The 24,323-nt window shown below is 43.3% G+C and overlaps 1 protein-coding gene across 1 annotated transcript in view; it reads left to right on the top strand.

Annotated features, from left to right (window-relative positions):
* Positions 1 to 15,693: 15,693 nt before the first annotated feature.
* The window catches only part of neo1a (neogenin 1a), a 164,112-nt gene continuing 155,482 nt past the window's right edge, over positions 15,694 to 24,323 (top strand). The window contains exon 1 of the mRNA XM_079997168.1: positions 15,694 to 15,940. Within this exon, the coding sequence (XP_079853294.1) occupies positions 15,856 to 15,940 (85 nt within the window). The 5' untranslated portion in view covers positions 15,694 to 15,855. The remainder of the gene's footprint in view (positions 15,941 to 24,323) is intronic.

Genomic DNA, 24,323 nt, shown 5'->3' with positions numbered 1-24,323 from the left:
GTTCCAAATAGTAGATTAATGCCATGTTTTGCTGGAGCTGGGGAGCATGAGATGAGTTCACGGTGAGGTTGTCCTATCGGGGCGGCGGCGATGAATACACCATATTTATCTCCTCTGTGCAAATGGGTTTGTTTTTTTTTCGTAACGCACAGCCACAAAAAGACCAAAGCGTGCTTCCTCTTGATTCCAGAGGGATCCCTGAAATGAACCCTCCCCCCCCATTGTCGTATTTGAGAAACGTCATTGTGGCGCCAGGTGCTAAAATCCTGGCTTAGAGCTCCAGGTGAAGGGAGAGTGCAGCGTAAATGTTTAATGTGCTGACAACATCACTATTCGCATCTGACTCATATGAATATGGAATCTGGCTCTCTCTGTAAACAGGGAGAAAAGTCACAGACGGAGTTAAAAAAAATAAAAAAATTAAAAAAAAGTTTGGAGGCCTCTCACCAGATAATCTCTAAATATCCAAAGAATGTCGGAAGAGTAAATATTTAGATTTCACATACTATTTCATCAGAAAGCTTAATAGCTGCCCTTTTCGTTCCTTATTTTTCTCTCCTCCAAGTAAGAAGGACTAAGGGCAAATACTACAAACCCTTTCTTTAAAGCTCATTCAACTAAGGTTTCGAAGGTAAGATCTCTATTTATCTATTTCTCTAAGATCTCCATCTCTATTTATGACACATCAGAGTAATTTGTTGACATTCCATCGTGTCTCACCCGTGTTGAAGTAATTCCGCTGCTCTTCTCAAGAAATGTCTTCCTTTCTTTCTTATATCTATATTACTATACTATACTATACTATATAACCCGCTCTTTACAGAAACTATGATATTTCCTGGCATTGATTCCCAACTTTAAGGATATATTGTGGTGGCACCCCCTCACCGCTGGTGTTGCACAATGTGGCTTCACTCCGGTCAAAGTTCTCATGCACTTCGTGACAGATGAGCAATGGTGAGGGGGGCGAACAACCCGAAAATATCCCCCCAGACTATAATCATTTCAGTCCGTTGTGCCAGAACAGATTGCAGTATTTTGCTTCCCACTGTGAGCTCTTCCTCCCCCCCCCCCTACCTCCACCATTTTCTATGCTCTTTCTCGTTGTTACAACATGGCCCCCTGCGCTTCGTTGTCAGTCCGGACAGCTCTGCCGTGGCTTGGATGTGTTGCACCGGCGCCCAACCTGCTGACCGCCTCCCCGCTGAAGGCTTATGATCATCCATCACACGTAAAGGGCCTGCTTAGCCACGGAAGCCGTGAGATACGGGAGGGACGGGCGCAGAGAATATGCTGGCGAAATTGGCCACCCACTATCAAAGTGAAACTCTTAGGCAAACCTGTTTTCAATTTGTCAGGTCAAAATGGTCGCAATTTCTCCAAGCTCGGGGTAAACCATGAATCCAAGATGAGACGATACTTCATAGGTTGTGCTTTTATGTCAAGCTCCAGGGCCCCTGAAGAGGCGCCGCAGTCACTGTCGACCGAAAGAATGTCTGTAAGTGGGCACGGCAACAACAACACCAACAACAACAACAAGAACCAGAGGTGGGTAGAGTAGCCAAAAACTGCACTCAAGTAAAAGTATTGTTACTTTTAAATGATAACGACTCAAGTAGAACTAAAAGTTGTCATCCCAATAATTACTTGTAAGAGTGTTCCTAAATGTGCAAAATGTCCTAAAAATGAAATTTTAAATGCTTGTCCAATAGAGATAAACAAAATAATAAATTGCCTAAATCACATCCCTTTTAATAAAACAATAAGCAATAATAGATTCAATCTTTACCAAATAACATAAATGAAGGCAAATTCAGTCACAAGAAACACTTTGATAAATCCTTAAAACGTGCTCAGTTTAGTAGTTTCAAAACATTCTCTTATCTTACTCATTATCATAACTTAAAGCTTTTGAAACCAGTTCCAAGCAAACAGCACTGTGTTGGAACTCTTCAAACATTACTTGAGTGACAGGTTTAAAAATCAGTAAATGAGAGACGAGGTGTGTGTACCAAGAAACTGAATGAGTTTTGCTGAATGAAAATGAGTGGAACGCATAACAACTTAGTAGTTTCAAGACATTATTTTGTCATTCTTTTTCACAACATGAAGCTTTTGAAACCACTACACTGGAAACATTACTGTGTGTGAACTCATCAAACTTTATTTGCAGTGACAAGTTCAGTGAATCAGTGAATGAGAGACTGTGCATATACTGTATAAGCCACAACATTAAAATGACAGGTGAAGTGAATAACATTGCTCATCTCGTTCCAATGGCTCCTGTCAAGGGGTGGGATGTATTAAGCAGCAAGTGAACAGTCAGTTCTTGAAGTTGATGTGTTGGAAGCAGAAAAAATGGGCAAGCATAAGGATCTGAGCGACTTTGACAAGGGTCAAATTGTTTTTTGTTTTTTTTTGTTTGTTCTTTAACCTGTGCTGTCAGCATGCTGGGCATACAACACAGAGTATTTGTATGCCATTGCATTCAGGACAGAGTTTGTCTGCAAGTGGAGTTCAAGTTCTCAACCTGCAAAGCAACTCTTTATTAATTCTTCAATCATCAAGAACTGCTGCAATAACTCTGTAGTGTGGACGACCTGTAGAATGACAAGAGCACAGTTTTTGGTTATGGAGAGCCACCACCAACCCCCCTCTTTGGAGAACTATTTATCATGATTGGGTCTATAAACAACTGATCACTACTCCAAGAGGGGGAGAATCACCACGGTGAGACAAATAAACATAGAAACAAACAACATTTACACAAAAACATGAACACTGGATGACAACATGTATTGAAAAACAGTGAATTAGGTCCAGGAAAACTAGAACTACAACTGGTCACGTGGCCTCTTCCTGTCATAATTATGGCAGCAAATGAGGGAGGAAAGGAGAGGAATGCAACCAGGAGGGTGTTGGGGTGCACTCCAAGCAGGTGTGTGTGTGTGTGTGTGTGTGTGTGTGTGTGTGTGTGCGTTTGTGTGTGTGTGTGTGTGTGTGTGTGTGTGTGTGTATGTGTGTGTGTGTGTTTTGATGAAAATCAGTGTGGGCGGACACGAAAGGTACCTTTCCAGCTCTCCTTTTTGTGAGTTTCCTGACTTCATGGATGCAAAGAAGTCAACTTCGTCAGAGTGGCCACTGTTTGAGCAGGCATTGTCACCCAACCCAGTGTCTAGGTGATTTTTGATGTAGTCAAGGCCTGTGGCAAATAAATAGTAAAACAAAAAAAAAAGTCAGCACATTCTTCTTACCCTTCTACTCTATATGCTGCCAAGCTGCTGATTCTTGATGTTAAGAGCTCTCAGCTTGCAACTCTTGGCAACCTGTATTTTGTCACTGACACAATATAAACCTCAACAACAATAACCATTAAATAGATTAATATGTCAAGGCCCACTGATTCACTTTTGAATTGATACACAAGTATACTACCAGCTTTTAAGATGCTCTCCTCTGTGGTCCAGGATGTTCTGTATTTTTGATTTTGGTAGAAATATAGCTGCAGCAATCAGCTCAGGTCCTTTCATGGTCTCTCCAAAAAATGTCAAGATACTATGCTCAAGAAGAGGTCCAAACACTTTGCAAGTTGACTCTAGCTTCTTCAGCTTGTCCTGCAGCTGGTGAAGGTTTGGCAGCAGGAATCCTGTATGCACAGATGATTCCCCTTTGAGGATGTTAAGGGCCGCGGCAACAGGCTTCATTACAACAGTGTACTCAGCCAAAAATCCCATTTCAGCTGGATTGGGCCTGTAAAACACAGGTAATAAACTTTTTCATTCAAATCAACTGCAATTATCACACAACCATGTAAAAAAAAATCATCATAATCAAAGTGTTTCAACTGGGTTCAAAGAGTTACTTAAGATGGGTGGATTCGCCCATCAATCAGTAATGCTGACACCTGTTTCATAACTCTTTAACAAATAATGTGAGTTCTTCTTCCATCTTTATCTTTAATGCTGTGCATACATTGCAAATTGCTTTTTTTTCTTGCTCCTTCTGGATGTGCACAACCCTTTCTACAGAGAGTTTGAAAAGGGAGCTCCAACTGGTCTAATAAGGTTGGAGGAACTGCAATTTGCATTCAGATTCCACTGTTTCAAAAGCCATGGTGTACCTGCTTGTTTTATTCAACAGAGGATTACATTTTGCAAAAGCAGACCAAGAAACCCTCTAGCAGCAGTGGTATCAACAGTTGAAATAAGCAGACATGTCTTTATATTTCAACTCTAAGTGACTTTCATCTTCTGATGCATCATCAAGGATGTAGTTTCTCTCCTCCTGTCCATCAGTGACTTCTTCCTCTTTCTCCGCCCCATACACTTGAAGGGCCTTAATGAAATTTGAGCCACGGTCTGTTGTCGTCCTGGTCACCTTTACCCTGGTATAGTACTTGAAATGTATTTACTCTAATGCTGCATTGAGGACGTCAAACGTGTGCGAGCCTTTGACTGGTTTGCAATCCAATGCAGCGGAGTGCCTCTCTAAAGAGGTGTGGTCTATCTAGTGACAGGTGACACCTAAGTAACTACACTGTCTGGCAGACCAGCAGTCTGTTGTGGTAGCAACAGGGTTTCCAGCGCTCAACTTTTTAATGATTATGCTCTTCACGGTCTTTGCAGCTTCCTGAATTTTAGAGCATAACGTTTTCCTTGTCATTACTGTCCACTGAGGTTGCAAGGTTCCTATTATACCCTTGAAGGGACGTATCTCTACCAGAGAAAATGGTTGGCTGCCTTTCCAAACAAAATTTTGCAAGAGCTTGTCAAGCTTTGCCTGTGCTACCCGTGGGACAGCGAGGGAAAATGCATTTGTGCATTCTTCATTTTTTCTTTTTAACCTGTGCTGTCAGCATGCTGCGCATACAACACAGAGCATGTGTATGGCATTGCATTCAGGACAGAGTTAGTCTGCAAGAGGAGTTCAAGTTCTCAACCTGCAATGCAACTCTTTATTAATTCTTAAATCATCAAGAACTGCTGCAATAACTCTGTAGTGTGGACGACCTGTAGAATGACAAGAGCACAGTTTTTGGTTATGGAGAGCGACCACCATCCCCCCTCTTTGGAGAACTATTTTACCATGTTTGGGTCTATAAACAACTGATCACTACTCCAAGAGGGGGAGATTCACCAAGGATGAGACAAATAAATATAGAACCAAACAACATTTACACGGAAACATAAACATTGGATGACATGTATTGAAAATCAGAGTTAATCAGGTCCAGGAAAACTGGAACAGCAAATGGGCATGTGGCCTCTTCCTGTCATAGTTATGGCAGTAAATGAGGGAGGAAAGGAGATGCAACCAGGAGGGTGCTGGGGTGCGTTCAAAGCAGGTGTTGGTTGTGTGTGTGTATGATGGGACCGCTTGTACTGTATGTGAGTGTGTGTGTGTGTGTGTGTGTGTGTGTGTGTGATGTGTCAACCGGTGAGTGTACAGGACTTATCCAACTTGGTTCTGGTTAATATGGTCGGTATTATATCGTGGCACTTCCAAGCAGCGGAAAGGGCCCTGAAGCCACTCCTGAGCTCTGCAGCTGCATAGACACCCCACGGCGGCAGGAAAGCTCCGAGCACCCGACCCAGCAGCAACAGAAAACCCCCGGGCCCCCAGAGAAGCCGAAAGCCCACAGAGCAACCGCCACACCCGGTCCCAAGGAGCATAACCCAGTCACTCCACCCAGGGAGCACGAGGAGACCCCGCACCCAAGGGATGCAAACATACAACCCATCCCCAAGTGCAGGCAGCCTTAGTGTCATACCCACAGCGTCCTTGCCCCACTAGGGGCTGCTCATCTCCTATCATGGACAAGTCGCCCGGCGCTAACCCCTTCCTGGTCCCCTCTGCCACCCCTTCCTCCTGCACCTCCCCACACACCTGAGGTCCATCAATCATCACAACCTGCAGTATTTATTCCCCGGTTTATTCCATCCACTCATCGCCAGATCGTCAGCTAACCTGACTCAGTTAGTATCTCTCGTGGGGCCGTCTAGTCTGAGAATTTGTGTGTACAGTTCCCATACTAACCTGCCTTTCTCCCTTCCCTGTCCAAACCATTCCTGTCCTGCCTCGCCAAGCCTGGCCGCCTGTTCCACCCACCCGGAAGCTGGATCCGTCCTTCATCGTCCACGCCATCCCTGTCATCCCAGCCCAGTGGCCTTGTCCCGTCCAGGTGTCCCGCCTTCCAGGACCCGTGGACCTGATCCTACCCTACCGGGTCTCACCCTCCGTCACGCCAGTGTCTCTCAATAAAACTCTTTTGTTTTACCCCGTCTGCCAGCTGTCTCTGTGTCGTGTGTTTGAGTCCCCCCAGCCCTATTCGTAACACGTATGTGCAGAACCCGGGCCCCAGGTGCCAGGCACAGACCATGGGCCTGCGGCCAGGTTCCGTGCTGACAGACCGAAACCCCGCCCGAAGCACCCGCACCCACTAGACCCCCATGTCCACCCACACCCTGCGCAAGGGCGAGGCCTGCCCCACCGCAGCCGACCAGACACCCCACCCGGCCGCGAGCGCCAAGCGCCCATCCATGTAGCAGAGTGTGCTCAGTGCAGGGCACCCGGATGTTAGCCTGCCCCGCATTTGTGCATTCTTCAAAGGAGGTTCATCAGAAGAGGAGGATTTTCGCTTTCTGTTGGACGCTTTATCTGCAACAATACATTAGAATTGTTGCAATATATCTTTCAACAACTAGTGGCAGCAGTGAGCATCATGTTAGGGAGCAGCGGGAACAATGTGAGCGCCGAAGAAGAAGCCATCCAGCTGACACTTTGAATGAGAAAGTTAGTCTTTTCTATTGCTTATTTTTGGCATTTTACACACAACTGACATATTGTGCTATTGCAGCAGGTTATCACAAATATGTTTGAGAGTCCTTGTGTTGCAACGGCGGGTACAACTACCCTGCTTTGTTAGCCTGGGTACCACACCAATCTGCAGCTTATGTTTCATTTGCTCTGCAGAGTACGTCTGGCCACCCTCCCATTCAAACAAATTTTTATCCGACCTTGCCAGGGTCAGGCCAATCACTACCGTTTATCTAATATGGGGCAGTTTTGATACGATGACGTTGCAGAGGAGAGGGTTGTTGATGCATCTTACCAAGATGGCTGCCTGTGTCCGTTGGTAACGGCCCCTGGAATTCGAAGGGGCAGGTGCTCGGGCACCCCACCCCGCACGTGCCTGGCCTTCAGCCACAGGAGCTGGCAGTTGAAGGACGACGCTGCGAGTCCTACGTCCTGGTAAGTTACTTCACCTCATTACACAGCCATCCCTTGTTCTAGATCTTTGATTTCTAATCTATTTTGTATTTCATTGAAAACAGACACTGTATATTCTCTGATACTTGTGTTTCTTTCTGTTTCTATTTTCTTAACTTCCTGTTTATACTCTTACCTCTGAACATGTGTGTTGTGGGGATGGTGTGGTTTGAGCAGCCACACCTGTCCTGGGTCTAGGTAACTGGGGCCCAGGATCAGAGTGGCTGCATCCCTGTTGCTTGTTGGTTGATCTAAGAAGCAACAGGTGAAACCCCCATTCCCACACACACTAGGAGAGGAGCCCTGTCATGACACATGTCCATCTGCTCCGGGCTTATTCCAACTTGCTCCCTCTCTACAATAAACTGTGTGTCTGAAACCCCATCATCTGTGTCTCTGTGCCTGAGGTCCCTGAAAACACAACTTGGATGGCGTGTGGCAGGCGAAACTGCCACAACATGTTTCCCACTAAGCGGGCTGTAAGGCCTGAATCCCCCCATCCCCTACTCCCGCTGGGGGGATTCATTAAGTACTGTGTTAACCTATCTTATCTTATCTTATAATAAAAAAACAACCCATCTTGAGAGAGTTCAAACACAGATGGAAAGTAACTGATTACTTTTACCCAAGTGTTTTACTTCAGTACAATGATGTGGTATGATCAATATAAAAGTCTTTTACACCACAACATTTGTACATATTGGTTACACCGCGATGTACCATTTATTTGAAGTTTGTCATACCACCAGTTTTATAAAAATCTTTAAGTACTACGTTTGAGCCTGCCAACAATACAGGGAACCATTAGGCCAAACCAAAACTGAATCATCAACACTTTTAGCTCAACCAACAAACGGTTATTGCAGTAGTGATGGAATATGTCGTCACATTTTCCCTGGGGTATGTATTTATTCTCCTTAAATATATGATATGAGTACTTTTTTACACCACTGGCACAAGTTGAGCTCTGATAATTGACTGTTTTTGTACAATCACATCAAAACCAGAGGATGGCAAGATCTTTTTTAACAGACTTTGCACAAAACTTACTGTACATGTCTGTGAGCATGGGGCTGTGTGAATTTATTTAAATTTTATTTTTGTATGTAGATGCTGTGCAGTCGGAGTCCAAAAAAACATCATTTCGAGGCTAATTCAAAGGGCATGGTGTAGAGTATGGTGTATAAAAAAAAACAAAAAAAACCCAGTCAGCAGAGCATTGCATATTCGTTTTGAAGCCTGTGTTTACGCCGCTCAGTTGGTCAGCCCGGCGTCTCGGAGCACCGCTCTCCTGCTGGGATGTTAGAGAAGCCTCTGTCTTCACAAGATGGAGTAGAAACAGAGACGAAGGGAAAGCAGGCGCAACGCAATCCCGTTCATCAGTCAAAAAGGGAAAAAATAATGCAAAAGCCCACTGTTTTCGGCCAATTACACCCTCCTTCAATTTATTATCTAAATGCTTCATTTCTAAATGTAATTTCCTTTTCAAGTATGACATTTTGAATCTAAGTATGGGCTCTGCTGTACAGGAGAACAGCCTCATTGAATAAATGACCCGAAGAATTTATGGATCCATTCGGGCCTCCCTGGGAAACACACAAGAACGCAAACACACTTAAGGGCTGCATGTGATGTTAACAAATTTGTCCAAGTAAAAAACGCTTGAGCTTAATGAGGGGGATTTCTCATTCTCTCATTTCTATTCCTTTTCCATGAGAACCAGTGACATTATTGAGCACACCTGTGTGCTATTGTCACAACACAATGGGTGGGGGAGAGCATCTCGCCATGACACGCTTTATCTGTCTGTCTCGCCTCTCAGTATCCTGCTGTTCTTCACCGGTGGGCCCTCGACTACGTAGTTAGCGAAACACCCAGAAAGTAACGATCAAAACGTGAAAAAAAGAAAAATACATTTGCATAGAGGAAAACTATGTATTTGATGAGCTGACATACCAAATCCAAGAACCTTTAAAATTCTCTATTGGCTTGTCAGGGTGTTGTTTTTCTATTCGTTGAGTGATGGTTCATGTCGTTGCTTCTGTGCAATAAAACGAATCCTCCCTGTGAGTGCGGACCGCCATTGCCTCGGAAAAAACCTGATCTCATCGTCTTCGCGGTTTTCTCGCTCCCTCTGACACCTCTGGTCAATCAAGACAGAAATTCCCAAGCTATGTATCTTTCAAGTAATTAGAATAATGATCACCGGCAACAAGAAAAATAATGGAGGGGGTGGAAAAAACTGCTGACATATGTGAGGTGAGATCTGAAATGAGTGTGTGCTAAGCAAGGATGTGCTGCCAGGTGATGTGCTGTCGTCTTTAGCCCGAGGCACAGACCAGGTAGGGGGAAAAAAAAAAGAAAAAAAAGGCAGAGGTGGAAAATACGAGGTTCAGAAAGTAAAAGTCCTGCCATGTTTTTGCTCCAGTCCTGCACTGATTAACCTGATCACACTCATCACTTGGACCTATGGGTCGATGCCAATAAGCAAATCCACAGGGTGAATGGAAAATCCCAGAGTGGAGTTTTACTTCCTGAACCCGGATTTTTCAACTCTGGCAAAAAGCGAGGTTTGTACTTCACACACACACACACACACACACACACACACACACACACAAACGCACGTATTGCTTCACCACCAGAACCGCCAGCATGTTGACACTGACATAACTGTCAGACGATCGATAAAGCCCAAATGTAAAGCAAGTTCAAATGGAACTCCGACCCCAACATCGTGTTTGACCTCAGGGCATCCAAACATACGCGGGAAATTAAGGACGTCATCGCTCGTCTTTCTACTTGGATGAGCAATCTTAAACCTACTTAAAATAATGCATTCAGAGTGTTTACTGCTGCCGGATGAGCCAGAGATCCACGTTATTAAATGTGTTCCCCGTATCAGGCTCTTACTCAGAGCCGTCCGCTGACCAGCCAAAGACGATATCCATTTGACTTGATCCGAGTCCTAATCCCTGCTCCACTTAATCTGGCCAGGAATAACAAGATCTGCCACACGCTGCCGTCACATTTTGACGCACCGCCAATAATTGTCATGTATTTGCAATGCCCCACCAATCTTTTTGGCTGATTCTCTGGGTCGGGGTATTCACAAAAAAGATGAGTCATTCACATAACCCATCTTTTACAACAGAAAACAGGCCTGAAATTAAATGTCGCTGCCAATTCTAACCAAAGTAATGGGGGCATTTCATGCACTCAGAATATGGATACGGTCATGATATGGATATGTAACGTACCAGAGAGAAATCCTCTAAGCAGAGAGAAATGCATCACGACCAAAGAGAGTGACATCCTGAACCTCTTCTGAAAGCCTACGCACATCCTTCAGTTAAATGAAAATGTCAATATGCTCAATACGCACAGCGGCTGCTTTTAAGCGGGTTCAGAAAATTTAGAAAGATTTGAAATGCTGTACTTAATCAAAGCTACAAGTGCGAGTTAATCCACGATCCCTTCCATGCAGTCATCTAATGGTTATTTCCTCGAAAAGGCACGGGGCAAAACAGGGTTTCCACGATTTTGTTGAGAATGCCAATATCTCTACGGCATTACTGAACTTTCGGATCGGGTGTGACCGTGCTCTATGATCAGGAGGATATGGGTTTTCATGGCTTTGATCAACAGGCTGTTTCAAGAAAAAAAACCTTGACGAATTGAAAATGAACACACATTGAGCAGCAATATTGCCGTATTCATGATATAGTTTTCAAGTTGTGCAGCTCAGCTCAACATGTTATACCTTAAAGAAGACAAATCAACAGGTGGTGCATTTGATGAAAAAAATGGTGTTGTTTCACTTGGTGTTACAGCAGACCGCTTTGTTTTCTACCAGTGAAGTTCCTTGTACTTGTATTTACTGTAGAAAGAAGAGAGTATGACAATTGCTCATTTATAGGTCAAAGGAGGATCATTCATACCTGCCGAAACCCACGAAAATGAAACTGGGCAACCGTCATAAATCAGATGTCTGTCAACTTTGACGCTAGCTGCAGGTCAGGAGATGACATGCAATCATGGTGAGGTGACAGAAGAAATCCCTACCCCCCCCAGCTTGTTGAGCTATCATTTTCAAAACCTGACGGATTTTTCCTATGATTAAATATAAATGGTTTCAGTTTTGTATTCATGTATATTTTACTCTCATATTTGAGTTTATACGGTTTATAAAACCTGAATAATAGCGCTGGTGCAGCAATTGGTGCATGAATATGTTCAACATCGCTCAAACAATCTCATTCGGTGACGTTCATGAATGAATAACTTTTTTTTGGAGAAGGGGGGTGTTCAAGACACATACAACATGTAACATTCAACGGTGACAAATTACAAATTAAACCATAATCATAAGAATGGAAAATTCCAAGAAATAGGGGAGGTTGAGAATGTGTGTGTGTGTGTGTGCGTGGGGTTTTAAGTAGGATGTAGGTTATGTGGTTATGATGTGTGTGCATCTCAGTGCGTGTGTGTGTGTGTGTTTGTTTTACTATACTTGTGAGGACCAGTCTCTGAATTGACTATTTTTTGGTTTAGAAGTGCACCAGGAATCTGGTCCTCACTAACCAGGTGTAATCACCCAGACCTCCTATTGATATCAGTACAAGAATGTGTGTGTGTGTGTGTGTGTGTGTGTGTGTGTGTGTGTGTGTGTGTGTGTGTGTGTGTGTGTGTGTGTGTGTGTGTGTGTGTGTGTGTGTGTGTGTGTGCGCGCGTAGTGTGCGCGCGCATGTGCGCGCACGCGATGGAGTGTATCTGAGTGCATCAGAACGCATCCATCCTTGTCCAGAGATGGGTTTAATCGATTGTGAACGCGACTGGGAGAAAGCCCTTAGAGTTTTTTTGGAAAACTGTGAAGGCAGCTTATGAGTGCATGCTCACTGTGTGTCCAGGCAATTAAGGATTTTTATATGACAACCTGAAAGTAGAAACAGCATTAAAAAATCTATTTTCTCCAGTGTAGAGTGAGGCTAAAACTGCCAGATTTTGAGATACATTTCTGTCGTGTTGCCTATTGTTGCGATGAGTTTTTCCCATGTTTGAGGGATCTGTTCGATAGTCACGGCCATTGTTGATGTGCAATCTGGTTCCCTTCTTTCCAGTTTTGCAGCCTATAAATTTCAATTATGATGAATGCCGTGAAAAGGGAGGTCTTGCGATTAGTGATTATAAGTGTTGATACAGTAGTTGCTGACATCTTCAACTGCCTGACGATCCTGGACGAGGAATTGTGCACAGTATCTGGGTGGAGCGCCAGAATGCATGAGGGGGTTTTCATATGGGGTGATTTGGACATAGTGTGCATTTATCAGAGTTGCAGTAACTTGTGAGATGTCACTCGTTTTTTCGGTTATGTGGGATCTGTGAAGAATTCTAAACTGAATTAGCTCTTTGGTGTTGCCTGACATATTGAACATGTTCTTACATAATGGCTTCCCGCTGTCGATCCAGACTTGTCAAGACGTCATTTCTTGAACGGTAGTCATGGTTTTATCGGATGTAGATGAAGTTTCCCAGGGTCAAGACGACGTCGATTCAGCAGCAGTGTTGGTTGATTAAAATGTGGATTGTTTATCCGATTTTGTCCTTTGGTATTCATTTTCATTAAAACTACTACAATCTTTGGTTACTTGCCGGATGATGCTGTTCTCGGAGCTTTGAGTCTCTTTGAGTCTCTTTGAGCAACCAACACAATTTGAAGCCATTCAGGAGCATGCTGCTGTGTTGTCGTGCCATTAACCCATGCACTTTGGACGCACTTCCAACTCCTTGGTTGCGAGAAAATGGCACATTTATGCAAAGATAGATAACTAAGAAACTGCTTTTTGACACCGATATGTTCACTTACAATAAACTAGGTCACCGTTGCTGTATGATTTAGTTATAATATGGACGACAATATCAACCCCCTAGTACTAAACCTCAAGGCAAGCCATCCATAATGAACGAAAGTGACAAAATCCTCTGAGGAGGATGACACGTCAATCTTATCTTCGATATGTAGGATAAACAGAGGGGAAAACCAAACCACAGACATGAATCCTATAGCACAACGCTCTTCCATGCCTATGGCGCATCACAACATTCATTTGCATGTTATGGAGTGCACGAGCCAGTGGGTGGAGCTCCTCCTAAGTGAATAGGCCGATTTAATGGGTAATGTTGCTGCCAGGGAGTTTTTGCAGGCAGACTGCATTTCCCATTTTTTTTCTATAGGGTGACAACAGTTGAAGGAAAATGTAGCAAAATGGCAAGCGTAGCTTGTACGGTTTCGTGTCATGAAACAGTGATAACCATAATGATAAATTGGATTACAAAATAAAAAGGACCACAAAATCACATTATGAAATCCTTCACTTTAAGAAAGAAGCGATAATGTTGATTTTAAAATATATTGCTGCTCCGACACTTGCAGTCACTTGACGCGTGCCCTGTCCCACATAACAAGGCCGGCTTGTGGAGAGTGCGTCTGAAATTCGGGGCAATTTAATGATCCCCTCGTCTGACGTCCAGCCACCATCACACGATCTGTCAGGAATCCAAGCGACACATGGCTCTGCCTCGGCCTCTTCAAACTTAAGTAAACAATGGCCATTCAAGATTTAAGATTTTTATTCGTCACTTACATATACATACTTTCATACATATATGCAGTGAAATGTAATGCAACGCACCCGGTGATAACACACAATATGTCCTAGGAAAAATTTCTAATAGTCCAACTAACAGACTCCTAAAACGTAATACAGTAAGTCGAATACTTATAGAATAAAATAAAAATATATAGAATAAAATAAAATACAATAAAAATAAAATGAAATAAAATAGAATAGATAGAGGGAATATGCTTATGTATATGAGATAGGCAATTATGTATATACAGATATGTGCATTAAAGTGGCATGTGAATAAAGTGAGGTAGTGTTTGGGATAATACAGCACAGTATACAACAGTACGGCGCAGCAATATGGCATCACACACAACCCTGAACAGTGACACAGTATGCGGTACAGTATGCTACATACAGTACAGTAGGTAGTGGAGCCTATGTGTGTGTCTCAGCGAGGACCCCTGGTGAGGTCAGCGTTGACAGTTCTTATGGCTTGCGTCTTGTTTAATGACGGGAGTTGTTTTTTATTTGTGAGTGTAATTCAGAATACTACTATACTACTATGTGCCGTCGACGCAGAGAGGCGTTCTACTAGACATCCATGTACCGAGAAGTCACGCAGGGAGGGTGGAACAGATAAAAAGGGGGAGAAAAAAAAGGGAGAAGAAATCAACTGAGAAATGATTAACAACCGATGGCATCAGAATGAGAAAGATGTTATTTGGCATTTCAGTACATGTTCATGTGCGAGGCAAATCCCGCTCGTGTGTAGGTATAGATATAGCTGGAATATTTACAGCATTAATAACGTGTGCAATGTGTATGTGTACAATTATATGGACACATCATTTGTACTGTTAGAGGATGTTATAGGATCCCATGGGCAGGCACAAGAACATTTCACATTTTCTGTCAAACCAAGGGAAGCGATAATTTAACAGCCATTTTGGAGGAAAATAAAGTCATGTCCCCGGGGGGGGGGGCATGTCCCCGGACCCCCCGAGAAGGGTGGAGACCTCAACCCCGCCACCCCCTGCGGTTCAATCCAAAGCGACGCCCTTGACCCAAAGGCGCTCCAGGCCCCTAAATCCTGCCGCGAGCGTCGCATGTCCGAGTTGGACGGGGCTCCGCGCCGGGTTTTACCTTTCACCTCCGCGGCGAGCCCCGGATCCCGACGCCCCGCGCGGCGGCTCCGCCCCGCGTCTTCCGCGGAGCCGAGCCGGAATCCTGCCCTTCCACGCGCTGCCCTGCCCGCCCGCCGCTCCTCCGTTCCGTCCTCGAGCTGGATCTGGACCGGGCCGGTCAGCGCGTTCTCCCGGTGCCACCGTCTCAGTCCTCCGGCCGCCGCTGCTCGGCTCCGTCTTCACCGGTACCGAGCCAACCGGGGTGTCGTCCGGTATTCGCACCCGGGTCCCCCCCCCCCTCCCTCCCTCCCTCTCCCACTCCCTCCCTCCCACCACCCGCCACCCGCCACCCCACCCCCTGCGCCCCGTGCCTCCGTGGCAATGGATTGAATCCAGTTTTTCTTCTCCTCCTCCTGCTTCCTCGAGCAAGTTGAGAAAACAGTGTGAGCCCGCGGCGTCTCGGCTCCCATGTTTCCCCCGGACTCTTTTAAACGCACCTGGGCCCGGATGCTCCTCTACATTTACATTTCCTAGGTGCCACTTTCAACTTTTTTTTTTTTTTTTTTTGGTTGTTTTTTTTTTCTTCCTCCTCCTCCTCCTCCTCCTCCTCCTCCTCCTCCTCCTCCGCCTCTCGGGAGTGTGTGTTGAGTCGCGGGCGGCTGAGGATTTAAACACACGCGCGCACACACACACACACACGCACGCACGCACGCACACGCACGCACGCAGGGCTTTATTTTTATTATTATTTTTATTTTTATTATTATTATTATTTTTTTTTTCTTTTCCTCCGGGGTTCCCGAACGCCTGCAAAGATTTAGCCGTAAAAAGTGATGGCCGAGCGGGGAGCACGGTGGCTCCTCTCTCTCCTCTCCCTCACCTTCCTCTGCACCGCGGCGGCAAAGCATGGCGACACAGGTAAAGCGCTTTTTCCTATTTCTCTGTTGTTTATTGGATGTTGCCCTTTTTATTTTTTTTTATTTTTTTATTTTTAAATTTGAGGTTACCGTGGTGTCGCCGATTTTTCTATTTTAAGCTCGTTCTTAGTTTTTTTTTGTATATTGCCATTTTTTTTTATTCCATTTAAAATTCATTTGTTGGTTTATTGTGTAAATCACATTTTTTCCCCCCCAGTATTTATTGCTTTATTATTATTGCCCATTGTTTTGATGTGGGCTGCTATAACGCCGCACTTTCACGGATGATTAAAGTATGTCTGTCTCAGCATTTAGCCCTTCCTTATTATTGTTATTGTCTTATAAAAGCAACATGTCTGAAAGTTGTATTATATTCCGAGTTAGAAAGAAGCAGTAAGCTAGTGGACTCAATGCACTCCGTCTACAACGCCAAGCAGCTGCTACTACTATCCTTCTAATAATAACAACAACAATAATTATTGGTATTCTCCCCTACTGCTGAGGAACATCAGTCCTTTTGGGGGAAAACATTTAATACTACTTGGTAAACAATCGGGTACTTATATTGACTTGAAGGCCCCTCCATTGAGACGTGTTGTATTCGCGGGACTGCTCATTCCGAATGACTGAAACCTTTCTGTTCACTTCTCTTTCAAAGGTCCATGTGATCTTTCTAGAACGATCATTTGATTGCTATGTGTTTTTTTTTTTTAACCCCCACTTAGTTATTGTATTGGTCATTGCAAACGATGGCAGGAACTTGGATCTGGGTAAAACCCTATCTGAGGAGCCATTAGTGCTTACTGTCAGGTAATAAGCTGGCATCATCAGTCCAGCAGGCATCTCATTACCTGGGCGTCAATACATGTTTAGCTGATGGATAAACGGTGCCCAATTCATTTGCTGCTGTTAATTGTTTCGAACTGAGTGAACTGCACTGCAGTGTGCAATTCATCACCAATCTGATGAACTCATACCAACTACTGTTTTTCTTTTTGCTGTTGTCCTTAAAAAAAAACCAACCCAACTCATTGACTTGCATCCCACTTTCAGCTTTGAGTGTTAAACTCTTGGATGGAACCCAGTGTTTTTCCTCAGTCACCATGACAAAATATCTCTTTATTGTTCCGCATTAGAACTTACAAGCAACTGATAGTCTGTGGAGTAATGATTAAACAGCCTGTGATGAAAGCTGTACCTATTTTGAAATAGGCCATTTACCATGACATGCAAAACTGTTTGGCTGACCATGCTAGTATGAGTGTTTTGGAGGGTGGCGATTATTGTGGTGGTTGAAAGAATGAATATCAGGTGCAACACGGGCCTGGGAGCTGCTGCGCTCTCGTGTGTGGAGACTGATGAAAGACCCTCTTCTGTATGAAAAGCTCTCTGCAGTGGTTGAAGGAAAAGGAAAGGGGGAGAGAGAGGGAGAGAGAGAGAGAGAGAAGCCCCTCCTTGGCTTTGCTGGAGAGCAGTACAAAAGAGGGAGATGGGGGTAGGGTGAAACAGGCCGACTGTCTGGAAAGTAATAAAACCAGGAGATTAAGGGGACTGGGGAGTTCCTTTGGGAGCTCTGATTGATTCCAGAGAATTGGACTAGGACCCACACGCGGAGAGAGTCTCAAATTACTAATTGTGGGGGCCCCCTCTCCCTGAAAATATCGGTTTATTCAAAACACATTTCTTTGAGGTCCCAAGTCATTTTACAAAGCATGGGCACAGCCATGACTTGTCTTTATCAAAGTTGCCAGAGTTGAAGGCTGTGCTTAAAGGGTTTCAATCTGTCTCCTTTCTTTCAACCTCCTCTGGGAACGGGCAGACTTTTTTTTTTTTTTTTTTTTTTTTTTTTTTTTAACTTTGAGACCATCTGAAAGGTTCAGCCACATGTAGGAGTCAGACTCCGTTGTGTCTCTGCTATTCATCCAGGCTCTGCCATCTCTGCTTCTAGAAGTTTGCAGAACTCCTTTTTAAATTCCACCACAGGTTTGGCTTTGTAAAGAACGCCCTATCAGAGGAGTGTAAAATCCATTTAGGTTGTATCTTATCTCTTTAATCCTGCCGGGAGGAGATTGTGTGCTGGTTGTGTCCCTGTGGACAATGCAAATAACTTTTAGAGACGTGTAAACATTTGGCAGCCCTCGCTGATCCCACTTTCTTGGACCTTATCCTTGCAGACCACCTTGGCTGCAGTGCTGCCCATACTAAAAAAAAAAAAAAATACTACTACTTCCTGTTTCTTTGCTGCACTTTTGGTCTATTTTGAGCTGTTAAAAAAAAAAAAAATCCAGCTTTGTGGAGTCATTTTCAATGTATTTCTTTTTTTTTAAGCTTTCTCCATTCCTGCATCCATTGTCAGAAAAGCAAGTATTTTTGAAGTTCACATTTCTTTCTTCACGATTGGTTCAATAATGCTGATGCTTTCCTGATTTTATTGTGTGAGTAAAAAACACTGGTAAAATTGTAGTTGTATAGGCCTCTGCTATTTTCACTTTCTCAGGTTGACTATGTAAATATGTTAATGACCTTCAGGCTGAAACCATAAGCATATTTAAAGAGTCAACCTGAGGAAAGTGATAATAGCAGAGGCCTATACAACTACAATTTTCCACATCGTCACGTAATAAGTCAGCACTGGCGTCCTGCAGACTCACCTGCTGTCTCTGCCTTAAATTTTACTGTTTAACTGATCATTTATTTATGGGCTGCAATTGTTCAGAACATCCTAATAACCTCACTCCACTGAGAGATGGGGAGTTTGCACACTTGGCAAAGTGTTTGGATTCATCTGCCTTGCTAATGAAGGAACCTCAGTTAGGAGATGCTGCTGGTGTACCATGGTCTGGGATGTGGGAGCGCAGTTTGCAGCCTTCCAGCGTGTATCTCTTCAAGCACAGTGTAATGGAAAGTGCAACAGATGCTGATACAATGCCGCTAATTGCCCCTAGCTCTGTTTTGTTGTTTTGCAATTTCAGTGTGCAATTGTTCTGTAGCCTTTCAAGTATGATAGGAGTATAGTGTGTTTAATGGCTTTGGCTGTTATCGATATAATTTACAATTACTGCCGCTATGGTTTATCACTTGTAATTGGCGGGAGGCGAGGAAGATCAATACCCTCCTAAATAAATGGCATCACATCTGCCATTACTTGCGTGTTGGTGGTTGAAGGTCACGGGGCACACTAGCCTCTATTTCGGCTTTCAATTGTTTGGTGTGGCATAAACAAAAACGATTGGCTTTTTCTTTTCACTCCAAATCACTCCAATTTGTTAGCTAATTACACATCAGAAACCTAATTGAAATCCTGTGTGAATGCCCTGGATTGTGATGTGGTATGCTAGGGCCTCTAAGGAACTTTTAATACACATTTTGTAACTAGAAGCAGTGAAACACGAAATTTATTCAAAGAATGGAATTCAGCAGCCAAATATAGATTTGTTTTTTTATATAAACTTTTTTAGTATTTATTATTATACAGAGCCTTGTTTTGATTAAACTGCATTGCGCAGTAAAATCTATTGTACTGCTCTATGAAAATTCAGAAATGCCTGTTCTAAAAAAACAAAACAATAAAACCCAAAACAATCATATAGGAGGTTTCCCAGCATAATATAGGCAGGTGGCACTTGCAAGTTTTAGCAAGACCTCCATCATCCGTACCTTTTGAGATAATTCATGCCTTGAAACCGGCATGGTTTCATCCATTGAAAGACCACATTGAACGTGCACACATGGGGCCAATATGGAAAGAGAAAATGTGGTAGCAGTGGGTGGGATTCTTTTCTTTGCTACAGCCTGCACTACAGAATGCAGTGCTAGGCAGAACCAACTCAACAGCTTGAAGCCCTGTCTGGCTCTATGTATGGTAACGTCAAGAAAATGAAGTCCAACTCACTCAATGTGGACAAACTAAATAAGATGAGAATTTATTTGAATTGCATTTGGAATGATCTCATACAGTGCACACAGCAATGTCTGGTTCACCTGATCTCCTCTCTCTGCAGTTAAAAAAAAAAAATTCAGTGTTTGTTAAACAGCGTTTTCTCATAATACTTTGGTTCGCTTTCAAAGGGCCTTTTAAATCTTTACCCAGGAAGATGTGAAATATACATTTAGTTTTCCCTAAATGTATTTTTTTCTCCTCAGAAATCAGATACAGTAGTTTTATTATTCTGGCAAGCATTCTGGAATGTAGTCTCAAGTTGTTTTCATCCAGCATAATTTTATCTATGCTTGCATAACCTTTCAATGTTTCTAGCTTCAAGTGCCTTTGGTCATCGTAAACACTGGTTTTGTGTGGCGTCGAATCCGAGGCCAAAAACAGTTCATGCGTTGGGAAGATCAAAACAGGACTATTTCTACAAGAATGTCCTCCAAACCTCATACTCCTCAGTTTTCCGCTGCTTCATCTCAATGCCGTTTTTCAAACTGTGACTCTTGTCTGACGTGTGAAGAATGGAAAACAAGGAGCCCTCTCTTTACTTGGTGAAGGCTGCAGCTTGCAGAGCCCCAGAGCTTTCCAAGGTCAGCCTGCGCGATGTCCCTTGTTGGCCATTGAGTTATTGTTATGGCCTCTGAGGACATTAGTGCGGTAAGAGTGTTGTTTTCAGCTCCTACTGTGCATTAACTATGGACGGAGGATCCTTGTAAGAGGGCCTCTCACACATTCTTCCACTTGTCGTATGGAACTTTCTGTGAGTCTTTCTTTATTGGTGGGATGTGCGAGTAGTTTGCCGACCTTGGAAAATGTAATCTTCGATGAGGTATCTACTGACATACAGGGCTTAAACATATTAGGAAGCTTTTGTGGACTGCAGCAGCTTCACATGACATTACAGCTCATGCCAGTGGGGTTTTTATTCTGGAGAAAATGGGTGGATTAACGCAACAATTTTCCAGAGTACCTTTTCCGTTGGTTAATATAGCCATTCTGCAGTACTTCTTTTACAGTTACAGCGGATGTTCTTCTGCACGTCATGGCTGTGTCCGTTCCTTTGTTGTCTAAAGTGACAGAAGGAGAGCCGAGCCTCCGCGTCCCATTTCGTATTTGACGCACGCCTCCTGGAACTGCAGCACGACGGCAGCAAATGGCAGTTAGATTCGCTGATGTTAGATGTTAGAGGAGTATACAGTTTGGCAATAAATATTCTGCCTGGTGCTCCAGCGGCTCCTCGGGTGGAACTCGTCTTGTTGTGATTCTGGGGAGGGTTTTTTTGAAACTGAGAAGATTTCTTTTTTTCCTTCCTCAAAATATTCAATTTTTCATTTTTTTATCTTTTAAGTTATGAGTGTTGGGGCGACGTATGTAGGGGAGTGTTGTTCTGCCCAAGCTACTTTAATGGTATTTTGCCAGTGGCGTCAGCTGCAGAGAATTATGAGGCATGCAAATTGTGCTAGTTGGATGAACATCCTCTAATGAGAGCTAGAATTTGTTAACCCTCAAACTTATTGTCAGTTTTGTTATCTTCTTTTATCCTTTTGCTCCAACACAAGTTTTCAAGCCCACTCCTCATCTTCTTAACTAATATTATTTTCTGCTACGGGAAAGAATCTCATGTCAGATCTTGATTCATCAGCACTGACATCCGAAACCTCTGTGCTGGGATGTCGTTTTTTATAAACCCTAAGGATGACGAAAAGAAGAAACTTGTCTCTGCAGCTGTAGTTGTTCCTTTTTTGGAAGATGGGGTACATAAAGCTCTTTTACAGCTGCCCCAGATGTGAGCAGCTTCATTACTAACAATTTTTACTAATGGGATCTTTTAAGTATAATTAAAATAATTCTATTTATATTTAATATAATCATAAGTGGCCAAGCTCAACCCTGGCTGCTGTGTTCTGATCATGAATTATAAACTAATATTCTTCTGGAAACGGTTGTTAATACCCTTAATTCGATTCCACTGTACCTTCTAGTGCTCTTCATGGCAAGCCTCTCATGCATGAATTTATCCCCAGTCGTCTCTTTTGGATGCCATCCAACCTGTGAATAAGTATCCTGAATCTTTAAAGGGCTCCTGATGGCGGTAGTTCGCACAGGTGCTCACACACCAAGAAGAAACAGTGTTTTTAGAAACAGGACAAAATACGCTGTTGCTCTTCCAGTGTTTTTTTTTTTAAATGTTTTTATTTTCTTTCTCCTATAGTCAACGTCCGGTTTGGCTGGCGCAGTTTGAAACTTTTTTTTTATCCCTGACCCATATTGCTCAAGATCTTGTTGTGAATGGTCCAGTCCTTCTGTGTCCTGACCACACAAGGGACAAATCCAAGCTGACCTAATTCACTGACCACATCAACTTGTGTTGTCTTTCAGCGCTCATCTCCAGTCTTCACACTGAGTACACCAGCCAAAGGAGCGGTGGTCTGTGTCAATTGAATTTTCACACGCACATTGACAATCCTGCATACTGCCATACAGTATCAATGGCTTGTGTTCGCACATAAACTCTCACACTTGAGTCAGTCAAAGGAGCACTTCATGTGCTGGAAGGGTGTGGGGGCAGCGAGTCACAGAGGGAGGATTGTGAGCACTGCTTAAATGAGCTGCCTACCACCATCATCATCTGCCTGCCCTGTGGCTTTTGGCAGCTTTAGATATGGTGGGATCTGTGTGTGTTTGTGTGGGTATTTGTATAGGCGTGAGCCACCCATCCGGGGGATGAACAGCTGTTTTATCAACAAGGTTCAGAGAGTTTCCTTCTCCTGGGATAGAAAAACATCTCCTACCAAGTTTCTCTTGGAGTGCTGTGAGATATTAAGCCATTTTTCTTTATCTATTTTCTGCCCCTCGGAATGTTTTTGAGCAGGCAGTTTACTGTTGTGGAACCAGCAGTGGTTGCTGAGCTTGGATTTGGCAAAAGGGAATAGAAGACAGGCCGAATTTAATTGCCACACTGTTGATTATACTGAGTTTTTATAGAGAAAAGCCTCTTTTTAGGCAGGGGAAAAATTATAGATTTTCCTGCAGCTGTGACATAAAGAGACCATTTGTTGTGTGAATTGAATATGGGTATAGACTCCATACTTTATTTCTGGAGCTTTGATTCCTAAAACAGTAAATAAGAAGAACATTTGATAATATATATTTGCGTGTGTATTTTTCTGCAAAACAATATTGACATGTGCACAGACGGGTCAATGGGAAGTTTTTATTTCTCCTCCGCCAAGTAAGATAAAAATCTTGGCTTTCTTTGACCCACTAGCAGAGCTGGCTTTTCTAAGAGTTCTAGATATGTCTTTGTTTGAATAGTTAATGAATCTGCAAAGTCCTTGAGAGCTCCCGAAACCGTTTTCTTTGAAGCTGCAGCGTTTATTCCCCTCAATCTTTGACTGTTTTAAAAGTCAAGACCAAAATCATATAAACCGAGCAAAATGGGTGTTTAATTTGACCTTGTCGAATAAAAGAAGGAAGCGAGCGATATGTGTGTATATATCATTTATCCTTCACTTTTCTTTCGCGCTCTCTCATCATGGCTTAAGTGAAGAACATCTACTAGTATTAGGTAGTTATAATAGTTTGAGACAAATGTTTTATCAGATTTTTAGCAGTCACAGCTGAGAGCTAAGGAGACAATGGTATAAGTGAATTTAATGACAGAAATTGATTGACTATATAAAAGATCAAGTAAATACAACTTTTCCACCATTATGTAAGGGTCGAGGGTTCACGGTTGAAGGTCAAAAGGTGAAATTTGTTTAAATAGCTTTATTAACTTGTTCAGGTACTAAATTCTCTCAGTAATGAATCTTTGAAGGTGCAGTGCAACAGAGGCTCTTTGGTGTCTTGTGCTTCTCCTTCGCATGAGGCTCTGTTGGCTTTTCACTGTGTTAGTTGAATCTATTTCTCCTTAATTCTTTGCTCATTCTCAAACTGAGGTCAAGATAGACAGCAGAAATGGTGAAATTACTGCTCAAAGACTTTTTAATGTGCCACCATGATGTAATGGAATAGTCTGTCTCTTTGGATGCTTTTCTCTCTTTGGCTCCTTGCAGTTGAATAAATGTGCCTGTCAGCAGCTCCCGCATCAAAAGCTATTGCCTTTTTAGTCCACAAACTGGATTGGTACCAAACTGAGCCTGCGTTTGGATAGATACCAAGTGCTAATAGTGCTTGAAAAGGTGATTTAGCAGGCAGTCTGATCAGGACTGAATCATCGTATAATTTGAACTAAATGTCGCCGGCAGAAAAGTCGAAAGTAAAGGTATTGAGCCCTGTTTTGGAGAAATTAAACACTGTTGCTTTTGTTGGATTTGGTGAACAAGTCTCAATGTGCTCCTCAAGCTTTGTCTGCACTGAGACACACCCACTGGGGAGATTTACCCTTTTAATGAAGTTCCTCTGGTTCTTCACACATGAACTACAATTCCAATGTGGTGGTGCACCTGGG

This window comes from Zeus faber (assembly GCF_960531495.2).
Source record: "Zeus faber genome assembly, chromosome: 3".
In the NCBI taxonomy this organism is placed as follows: domain Eukaryota; kingdom Metazoa; phylum Chordata; class Actinopteri; order Zeiformes; family Zeidae; genus Zeus; species Zeus faber.
Note: the sequence above shows the minus strand (reverse complement) of the source record. Positions and strands in the feature narration are given on the sequence as shown.